The sequence below is a fragment of the Chiloscyllium punctatum genome, chromosome 5 (assembly GCF_047496795.1).
Source record: "Chiloscyllium punctatum isolate Juve2018m chromosome 5, sChiPun1.3, whole genome shotgun sequence".
Taxonomy (NCBI): Eukaryota; Metazoa; Chordata; class Chondrichthyes; order Orectolobiformes; family Hemiscylliidae; genus Chiloscyllium; species Chiloscyllium punctatum.
Genome location: NC_092743.1, coordinates 105,654,722 through 105,665,932, shown reverse-complemented (window position 1 = coordinate 105,665,932; position 11,211 = coordinate 105,654,722). Strand labels below are relative to the sequence as shown.

General features: G+C 40.3%; 1 protein-coding gene across 5 annotated transcripts in view; it reads right to left on the bottom strand.

The window, feature by feature from the left end:
• Nucleotides 1–7: 7 nt before the first annotated feature.
• Nucleotides 8–11,211, bottom strand: part of topaz1 (testis and ovary specific TOPAZ 1) — an 84,641-nt gene continuing 73,437 nt past the window's right edge. For all 5 annotated transcript variants that reach the window (XM_072570971.1, XM_072570970.1, XM_072570973.1 and 2 more), the window contains 5 exons: nucleotides 10,036–10,198; nucleotides 8,390–8,554; nucleotides 5,931–6,134; nucleotides 1,454–1,637; nucleotides 8–1,363 (listed from right to left, as the gene is read on the bottom strand). In XM_072570971.1, the coding sequence (XP_072427072.1) occupies nucleotides 1,147–1,363; nucleotides 1,454–1,637; nucleotides 5,931–6,134; nucleotides 8,390–8,554; nucleotides 10,036–10,198 (933 nt within the window). In that variant the 3' untranslated portion in view covers nucleotides 8–1,146. The remainder of the gene's footprint in view (nucleotides 1,364–1,453; nucleotides 1,638–5,930; nucleotides 6,135–8,389; nucleotides 8,555–10,035; nucleotides 10,199–11,211) is intronic.

Genomic DNA, 11,211 nt, shown 5'->3' with positions numbered 1-11,211 from the left:
AGGCAGTGCAGTTTCAAAAAAAAAGTAATCCCATTGAAACATACAGGATTCTGAAGAAGCTTAACAGGGTGTACCAAGGTAATTTCTCGCGACTGGGAAATCTAGAACACAGGTAGTCTCAGGTTAAAGGTCTAATCACTTAGGACTGAGATTAAAAATTTCTTGGTTTTTTTTTTGAGTCAAGTCTTTAGAAAAATACCCGATACTGTGGTTGAATATAATAAATGCTGGAATATAGAGTTTTTTTGATCTTCAAGGCATATAGAAAATAGAGTTGAAGTAGAAGCCATATCACAAGCAATGACTGCACTAACTAATTTTTGGACACATTGGTATTTCCTACTGTTACTTATGGCGCAGAATGCTGAACTGTGAAGAAAGATTAATTCTTTTGGACTTTGACATTTGCAAAGAATGCTCAAGATGTGACTAACTGATGTACAAACCAGTGGGTATTAAGAAAGAAAGGTCATTCAGAAATGAAATACTTGAGCATTTGCATGAAGCAACAGTACTGAAAATTTATTTCTGGAAGGAACAGTGGCATGGTGTGGGTAAGCAAAAGGCCAGACAGAGATCACATTGTGCAACTAACGTGCTGGGAGTTTTACGAGGGCACCACGAGCAACAAGATCGGTGCAGTTGGAGGAGAAAAGTGTATGTTGCAACAGAGCTAGCTGCACCACAACGCAAAGATGCATACATTCAACTACCTCAATGTCCTTTCAGAAAAAATATTCAAAAAACGCATGAAAATTGATTTGGTCGGTTAAAATTCTTGCTTCCAGTTCAGTTTTCACAATAAAAGAGTTGGATATGTGCATACTGTTCCTCTCATATATAGCAGGATAGATTAATGTCAAGTCCAGCCCCACCAGATTTTAATCAGATTAGGGGAAGCAAGTTTATATTGTAATACTTTTATATTACAAGTTACAAGGAAGTTTCTGGTGTGTTCAAGGAAGTCTGGTCAAGAGTGTTCCCCTGACCTCATCATCTGAAAAATCATTTCAACTGTACAAACGTTCCTTAGTTTACAGAAGAGATAGATTTTCAGCATCAAATAGTTTTATTGTTCAGTGATTGGCAATTTAACACCTATAACTCAAATATTTAATATTCTGGCTGGAGCAATCTCTGTCATAATTAGTCGAACAGCCAAACCTTGCCAGCCCATTTCATGTTCCATTCCAGCCACTTCAGCGCAGAGGAATATTCTAAACTAAAAACTTCTTCTTTTGCAATGTTGACTGTTGTGTGCTTTATCTGAAGCTTTGGTTCTGATATTCGAGCAGCTACCAGCAATCTGTCTACAGCTGCTTCATAATCTCCATTTGTCAATGGATTCTTCTCATCTTCATTCCTTTTAAAATCAAAAAAAACAAATTTGAATAAATCACCTACTTGCTGAATGATAAAGCAAAGTTACAGCTTTAAAGGAATGGACTTAAACCTTCTCAGTACAATCTGCAGAGATTGTTTGGAGACGCTGGGGCTCTGAATGTTGCTAGCATTCATAACAAGGAACATTTCAGTTGCCAATAACATTTCCACTTCTGACAGGAAGCATGGAATCGGGAGCAGTTTGCGGTACAGGTTTTCCTCAACTGGTGGATAGCACCCACTGGACAAAGCTTCTGCAAAAAGAAATCAGAATTATTTTCATTTCTTTCTCTCATACCCTGGGACCAATAGTTACCTCTCAACTCTCATATTACCTGGCAATTATTGCATTATGCGAGGTTGCTGTATGCAAAATTGGCTACCATGTATCAAAAGTACATAAAGTTAAGACATTAAGCAAAACTTTATTTTCTTAAATGCATATAACTTGCATTCAGTTGAATTAATGTCCCTGCCAGAAAGGATGTGCACAGGAGTACAATGAATAGAAGCACAAATAGACTATGTGGCCCCTCGAGCCTAGCCCAGTATTCAACAAGGTACCAGCTGTGCTTTCGCCTAAACTCCAATTGCCTGCACCATGCTCATCCTTCAATTCCTTAAATATCTGAATAAGTGACTGAGCATCCACAGCTTTCTGGGATGATCTAAGATTCACAAACCATGCTTCTCATTTCAGTCCAAAAAGGCCAATCACTTGGAGGTTATAAACCATAGTTTCAGAATCTTCAGACAAGGGAAACAAACTTCAGTGTAACTGTTTTCTTAAATTAATCTCAGGATAGCAGTGTCCTGTAAGCTGGTTTATACCTATGCTAATAATGATTACTTGGTCTAAGTACCAAGTTAAAAATATGTTTCAGGTGCTGACTGGCAATCTATCCAGCTCCTCCATTACTAACTAGCATGAATGGTTCAGTGCCAACAGGTTCATCTGATAGAAGATTGACAGTTCAAGCTGCAGTCCAGAACTTGAGTAGTCAGCACCAACATCTGCAGGAATGCTATAATGGTGAAGGGCTTTCAGTTAAAACAGACAGACATTCATTTGGATATTCAAACTGGAGGACAGGAATTAGGCGGTGCTCGAGCAAACAATTATACTCAAACAGCATCAGCAATAACCCAAATAACTGGTCATTGAATAATTTGCAGTGCACAAAGTCACACTCTGCCAAAACAACCACAACTAAATTACAAAAGCAATTTACTGGTTCCAAAGTATTAAGACTGCATGATCAGGAAGTGGTAATGTAGCTGTCCGAAATAATAAATTGCAGTGAAATGCTTGCCATAAATCTAATAGATGCTGAGGAAAGAAAAATGGGAAGAAAGTGAAATAAATTCTCAGGATGTGGGTATCACTGGCATTTATTTTCAGTGTGGTGGCTGGTATTGCTCTTGGACCCAGTTACGTAGCATTTGATTTAAAACAGTTGCTAGCTCAGCTTGACTTCAAAGAGTCAACAATCGTAAGAGACCAATCTGGGTCAGGGAGGCCAGATTCTGTCCCTGTTAATGAAGCGATTGGCCTTTTTAATGATTATCTAAGAACTTCATGATCACTTTTACAACGATCAGCTTTTTATTTCAAGAACCTTGAAAAGGGGAAAAAACCTAAAATGGAAGAGAAAGATATATTACCAAATACCTCATCAGACCCTTAGGACATAAAGTAATTCACTAAAGATGGAAATCAGGAGGGCAAAAAGAGGACATGAGATAGCTTTGGCAAATAGAGTTAAGGAGAATCCAAGGGTTTTTACAAATACACTAAGGACAAAAGGGTAACTAGGGAGAGAATAGGGCCCCTCAAAGATCAGCAAGGCAGCCTTTGTGTGGAGCCGCAGGAGATGGGGGAGATACTAAACGAGTATTTTGCATCAGTATTTACTGTGGAGAAGGACATGGACAATATAGAATGTGGGGAAATAGATGGTGACATCTTGAAAAATGTCCATATTACAAAGGAGGAAGTGTTGGATGTCATGAAACACAAAAGTGGATAAATCCCCAGGACTTAATCAGGTGTACCCTAGAACTCTGTGGGAAGCGAGGGAATTGATTGCTAGGCCCCTTGCGGAGATATTTTTATCAATAGTCACAGGTGAGATGCTGGCAGACTGGACGTTGGCTAACATGGTGCCACTATTTAAGAAAGGTGGTAAGGACAAGCCAAGGAACTAGAGACCAGGTGAGCCTGACGTCAGTGATGGGCAAGTTGTTGGAGGGAATCCTGAGGACAGGATGTACATTTCGAAAGGCAAGGACTGATTAGGGATAGTCAACATGGCTTTGTGCATGGGAAATCAGGTCTCACAAACTTGACTGAATTCTTTGAAGAAGTAACAAAGAGGATTGATGAGAGCAGAACAGTGGACATGATCTATATGGACTTCAGTAAGGCTTTCGACAAGTTCCATCTCATGAATACGGGGAGAACTAGCCATTTGGATACAGAGCTGGCTCAAACGTAGAAGACAGAGGGTGGTGGTGGAGGGTTGCCTTTCAGACTGGAGGCCTGTGACCACTGGAGTGCCACAAGGATCGGTGCTGGGTCCACTAATTTTCGTTATTTATAAAAATGATTTGGATGTGAGCATACGATGTAGAGCTGGTAAGTTTGCAGATGACACTAAAATTGTCAGTGTAGTGGACAGCAAAGAAGGTTATCTCAGATTACAATGGGATCTTGATCAGATGGGCCAATGGGCTGAAGAGTGGCAGATGGAGTTTAATTTCGATAAATGCAAGGTGCTGCATTTTGGGAAAGCAAGTCTTCGTCAGAGGGAGTGTTGCTGAAAAAAAGAGACCTTGGAGTGCAGGTTCATAGCTCCTTGAAAGTAGAGTTGCCGGTAGATAGGATAGTGAAGGCGGCATTTGGTACGCTTGCCTTTATTGGTCAGAGTACTGAGTACAGGAGTTGGGAGGTCATGTTGCAGCTGTACAGGACACTGGTTAGGCCACTTTTGAAATAGTGTGTGCAATTCTGATCTCCTTCCTGTCGGAAAGATGTTGTGAAGGGTTCAGAAAAGATTTACAAGGATGTTGCCAGGATTGGATGATTTGAGCTATCGGGAGAGGTTGAATAGGCTGGGGCTGTTTTCCCTTGTGCATCAGAGGTTGAGGGGTGACCTTATAGGTTTATAAAATCATGGAGGGGCATGGACAGGATAAATAGACAGAGTCTTTTCCCCAGGATGGGGGGAGTCCAGAACTAGAGGGCATAGGTTCAGGGTGAGAGGGGAAAGATATAAAAGAGACCTAAGGGGCAATGTTTTCATGCAGACGGGGTGTTACGTGTATGGAATGAGCTGCCAGAGGAAGTGGTGCAGGCCAGTACAATTGTAACATTTAAGAGGCATTTGGATGGGTATATGAATAGGAAGGATTTGGAGGGATATGGGCCAGGTGCCAGCAGGTGGGACTAAATTTGGGTTGGGACATCTGGTCGGCATGGACGAGTTGGACCGAACAGTCTGTTTCCGTGCTGTATATCTCTATGGCTCTTTGACATCTAGTGAGCCAGTTCTGAAATACAGCTATTTAGGAAACATGATAGAAAATAGCAAGTAAGACATACAAATGTAACTGCTTTGAGTTGTGCTGGTTGGGAGATGGACAATATTCAGGTCCTCAAGAGAACAGTGTATGTGCTCCCTGTATAGTGTAATGGGATTGCTAACAGCAACCAGACAGGCAGATGGTACCTCATTTTAACACACCTCTACCCCATGATGCAATAAAAACTGACAGGCAGAAAAATACCATCAGATCCATGTCAAACCTTCCCCAAAACCATGCTGGCCAGTGCATGAGGACAAAAGCTCACTGGTCTTTCCCTACTCCCCAACCATGAAATATCCTGGAAGAGGCCTAAAAGAGATCTTATTGGGTGACATGTTCGAGGTTCGCTGGCCTGGTGCTGTCATTTATCACCTTTGTGCACTTCCTTGTTGCCCAGCTACACAGGCCAGAAGGGACATGTGCTGGCAATCTTTGCACTGAGTGGGATGGGTGAGAGGGAAGTGTTGAGCAGCAGAAGAGAAATACACCATCCTGACACTGAAATACATTATCATCCTTTCACTATCGTGTTAAAGACAGGAATCCTTTATTAACCAACTATGGGTATACCTACAGCAGGGCCCAGATCAGGGAATCCATCAAGTTCCAATTACTGGAGTAAGGAGGCTGTGCTCAGGCCAGAGGCAGCACCAAAGCCTGTGGTTTCCCTTCCTGCCTCTGACCTCCACCACACAGACTGTGGCTCACCATCACCTTCTCAGGGGCAACTGGGGATCAGTTTTAAATACCCTGTCAATGACATACATACCCAATAAATAAATAAATAGAAGAAAATACAATTGAAGCTAGATAAATGACCTGACAGGAAATGACAAAACAGCAAGGCAAGTACTGACAGAAATTAACGGTGCTGGTCAATGAATGGATTTCCATCTATTTTTAGGACAAAATGGAATTTTAGACAAATGAACAAGAATACAATCTTGACACAGACTTACTCTTATACTGTTTTCTTGCTTTTGGCCACAAACAAGATCTTCCTAAAGCTGTAATTAAGTTTCTTACAGCCAAAGTGTTTACAGGAATGTTTGCTGATCTCATAAACTCCAGTGTGTCAGTTGATACCCCAAGACAATTATTCTGGATGCACTCTTGCAGCAGGTTGTTGAAAATATTGACATACAGTGAGATATCCATGATACCTGCAATACATAAATAAAAACTTTAACTTGTTTGTCAAAAGAAATTGTAAATTTTTTCCAAAAGGAAATTTCTCTTCAAGATTTTCCTCAAATCTACCAAGCTTTTGGTTACTTTTCTGAATAACTCCTTATTGAGTTTTGTATTAGACTTTGTTTAGCAACAAGAGAAGTGGCTTCTTTAAGACAGTATAAAACAAATAAATTGTTTTGCAATGGTCCTACTTTGATGTCTCCCTCCTCCTCCAAGATCCTCCAATTACAAAGAACTAGGACAGATACTTGTGATGAAATTTAACTGGCACAGTAATGTGGTTGACTTTTAATTGCACTCAAATGGCTTAGCAAGCTACCCAATTGCAAGGATAATTAGGAATGGGCAACAAATACTGGCCTCAATAGCAATGTCCACATCCCCTGAAAGAAGGAGAAAAATCCTGAAGATTTGGTATATGCTTGGTTTTAGTTGATTGCAGATGTGGATCCAATGATCTCAATCTCTCAAATGTTTAGCTTCTCCATCCAGAATTTTTCCACTTGCTTCCTCACACTGGGCTACATTTCAGTCATGATACCACCCTCGAGTATTTAGTTATTTTTAATCAGTTGGCTTAATGATATTATAGGCAGGCTTCACACTTCACACATCACCGCTCATCTTCATCTCACCTGCTCTGGATTAGTGGTGCTGGAAGAGCACAGCAGTTCAGGCAGCATCCAAGTAGCTTCAAAACTGCTGTGCTCTTCCAGCACCACTAATCCAGAATCTGGTTTCCAGCATCTGCAGTCATTGTTTTTCCTTCATCTCATCTGCACCCAGTATTCACAAATCATGCTGGGAGTCTAGTTTATTTATTTGTTGCCGGCAAGTTTAGGAATTATTACCCACCCTGACTGCCTTTGAGGTGGTGGTGCTGCTGGTTTGGCCACTTTCCTGAACCAATTCTGTGTTGGATTGCCACCAAGGTCACTAATAAAATGTAACATCTGCAATCGAGTCAGAGAGACCATGACCTTCCCTAACTCATCACAGCTCACCCTTTTCCTGGGGGTGTGTATACTAACCAGACTGTAATGTCTATTAAGTAGACCAGGTAGAAACCCTCTTAAAAGGTTTATGGGCTGACCAGTATGTTGCTTTCAATACATTTTTTGAACACCTATTTAGTTAACATAAAATTATTACAAATTGGGGACAAAAAAAAGATGTTTGACCAGACGGAATTTTGAAGTAAGCGTTCATGTAATGAAATCTCCAGAAAAGATTTACAAGGATGTTGCCAGGGTTGGAGGATTTGAGCTATAGGGAGAGGCTGAACAGGCTGGGTTGTTTTCCTTGGAGCATCGGAGGCTGAGGGGTGACCTTAGAGAGATTTACAAAATTATGAGGGGCATGAATAGGGTAAACAGTCAAAGTCTTTTCCCCGGGGTCGGGGAGTCCAGAACTAGAGGGCATAGGTTTAGGGAGAGAGGGGAAAGATATAAAAGAGACCTAAGGGGCAACTTTTTCACAGAGGTTGGTACGGGTATGGAATGAGCTGCCAAAGGAAGTGGTAGAGGCTGATACAATTACAACATTAAAGAGGCATTTGGATGGATATATGAGTAGGAAGGGTTTGGAGGGATATGGGCCAGGTGCTGGCAGGTGGGACTAGATTGGGTTGGGATATCTGGTCGGCATGGATGGGTTAGACCAAAGGGTCTGTTTCCATCTCTATTACTCTAAATGTAACCATGTAATTTAAATATTTTCAATGCTCAATGAAAAGGAGAATATGAAATATTGAATATGGATGAATACAAAATTCAGAAACAAACAGTGGGCAGCATGGTGGTAAAGTGGTTAGCACTGTTGCCTCACAGCGCCAGAGACCCGGGTTCAATTCCCGCCTCAGGCAACTGACTGTGTGGAGTTTGCACATTCTCCCCGTGTCTGCGTGGGTTTCCTCCAGGTGCTCCGGTTTCCTCCCACAGTCCAAAAATGTGCAGGTCAGATGAATTGGCCATGCTAAATTGCCCGTAGTGTTAGGTGCAGGGATAAATGTAGGGGAATGGGTCTGGGTGGGTTGCGCTTCGGCGGGTCGGTGTGGACTTGTTGGGCCGAAGGGCCTGTTTCCACACTGTAAGTAATATAATCTAATCTAATCTAACCTAACCTAACCTAACCTAATGGTTGACACAACACTCTAGTAAAATAAGTGTACTGTTCTCCAAATTCACAAGTTCTGTGCAATACTAGATTGTTTCAATGCACTTACCATTTATTTTCTGGAATCCGGGCAAATTCTGCAAAATTTCCAGTGTTTCACAATACATGTTATTCTTAAGAGTTGCATCAGCAAGGCTAAACAAAAAGTTGTGTCGATTGAGAACATCCAAATCATCACAGGGCCAATCTGGAGTACAGATTATCCAACCAGATTCTGTGTATTAAAAATATATACATGAGAATAAGAAGAGATTTTATCTGGATAATTTCAGCAGCAAAGCGGTGATTGCCGATTTCATTTCATTTTAACCATCTAGATCAATGTGGGTCCTCTAGGTGACCAGCCAGTTGGTTCAGAATGTAAGTCATTAACAATGCCATTGATACGGTTACAGCAAAGAAGAGCCAGAACCCTCATCTCCACACTCCCCTCGCATAACACAACATGACAGACACCCACAAATGCAGGTTCTCACATAAGCAAAGAACAATAATGTTGTTTAAAAGAAATTTACGTTACTCTTATTGTGTTTAATAAGAATGTAAGTAACAGTTTGTCTGAACAAAATTACTATACTGACTTTACAACACATTGGAACATTTCAAATAAATATGTTTCCTTGAAATACTTTTTAATCCAAAACTCAATTGAAAACTTACACATTAATATAAAAAAATGCATATACATTTACTGGGTTTAGAGGGGAAATAAAGCAAAATATTTGAAGTTTCCTTAAAGTTCCCATTAATTCTGAGGAATTTGTTTGCAGTGATGAGTGAATTCAGGTAGGTTAGAATGATAGATGATCCATGTGGTCTTCTGCCATGACTAATTAGTTGCTGACAAAATGTTTCAGAGCCACTGGTTCCTTTCAGTAAATGTTGTGCACCTGAAACACATCCACTGGGGCAATGTAACATCCACAATACAAAACACTACAAATAAGATTCACTGTCCTTCAAAATTTTAGCTATACAAGCAATTTAAAAATCACTAACTGCTGATCAGAGGTGATGTCAGTAAGCAACTCTTCAAAAGGGTAGTGGAACTCTTTCTCCCCCACTGAGAATGCTGACAAGGCTGGAGGGTCATTAGACTATTTAAAAGCCAGGTTTGTTTGATTTTTGATGGGTAAAGGTATTGAAGGGTTAGGGCATCTGGTATGTCAGCAAATGGATTGGTGGAATAGAGTCAAGGGGCTGAATGACCTCCTCCTACCCCTAATCAGCATGAAACTTAAAAGGAAAAGTTTATTGAATTTGAGTTTGAGTTTGACAACTCTAGCAAAGACACAATGATTCAGATAGATTATATTATCGTAAATTTACACACTTAGCAAAGCAAGCAAATACTAAGTATTTTCCTTGACTATTACGAAGAATAGAAAGATTAAAATTCAGTGAAAGACGAAAGAAATGTTCCTCTGATAACTGAAACAAAACTAAAAGGTTACCCAACTGTTCTCGTACAAATTTTCTTAGAAACTCTCCATAGTCATGAGATTACAGCAATCCCTAGGATTTTTGCAGAAAAACAGAAAATTTAATTGCTTTGTTCATATCACCATAAAATGTTTCAGAAAGTAACAGTCACAAGCAAAGGACCCTGATTTTGATAATGATAAGGGAAGCCTAACTTAAGCGTTAGTCACCCAGCTAGGGATGATTCTCATCATTTGGAATACTAGGGCATACCTCTTAATAGCCGAAGTGCTTTATTCACACATCCTGTTCTGAGAAAGGCATCTCCAGCAATATTAATGATCTGGCATCTTGATACAGCATACTCACTAACAAGACCCTTCAATATCGTAAAATTCACTGGAATTTCGTGTAATGTGTCCAGAACTTTCCTTGCCTGAGATAAGACATAACAAATGCAATTGCATTATCAGTCAACACACTTACTTTCAACCAGAATCTCTTCTAAATCTAACAAAACAATAAAATACTGCAGTTGTTGTAAGTCAGAGATAAAAACAGAAAATGCTGAAAGTATTCAGCAGCATCTGTGGAGAGAGAAACAGAGTTAATGTTTCAGGTCAATGGCCTTCTGTCAGACCTGAACAGCTTCTAGGCAACAGTAGAGTCAAAGAAAAGGCCAGAGGGCAGTAGATAAACATAAGGGAAGGGTTAAGACCTGTAAAGTTGTTAGAAGTGATGCTCAACCAATCCCCCAACTCAAGGTAATGTCAATAAAATACCACTTCACTCTTTGAGGAAGAAAGTTCTCCCATGACACTGTGGCAAAGTCTAGGATGAGAGGGCTTAGTTTCAGAATAATGGGATGATAATTTAAGACAAGATGAGGAGGAATTTATATGCTCAGATGGTTGAGCTCTGAAACTCAATGTCTTCACAGTTCTCTGTGGCAGAGTGCCTTTATATACCTAAAATGGAGATAGATTCTTGATCTAAGGTTGTAGAGGTTTGGAAGATAAGGACACACACATTAATTTACAAGACAGACAAAAACAATTTGGGTAGAAAAAATACAGAGAACACAGATTCGGTAAATCAAAGTCCAAGTCCTTTTTCTTAACCTATCTTTACCTCCCACTCTACAATATTGTTCCAATAAATTCCCTCACGTTTACGGCAAATCAATTTTCAAAACCAGTTGTCATTTAGGGTGTAGCTTTGCTCGCTGATCGGTAGGTTTGATATCCAGACGTTTCATTACCTGGCTAGGTAACATCATCAGTGGCGACCTCCAAGTAAAGCGAAGCTGTTGTCTCCTGCTTTCTATTTATATGTTTGTCCTGGTTGGGGTTCCTGGGGTTCATGGTGATGTCATTTCCTGTTCATTTTCTGAGGGGTTGATAGATGGTAATAGATGTATGTGTTTGTTTATGGCGTTGTTTATGGCGT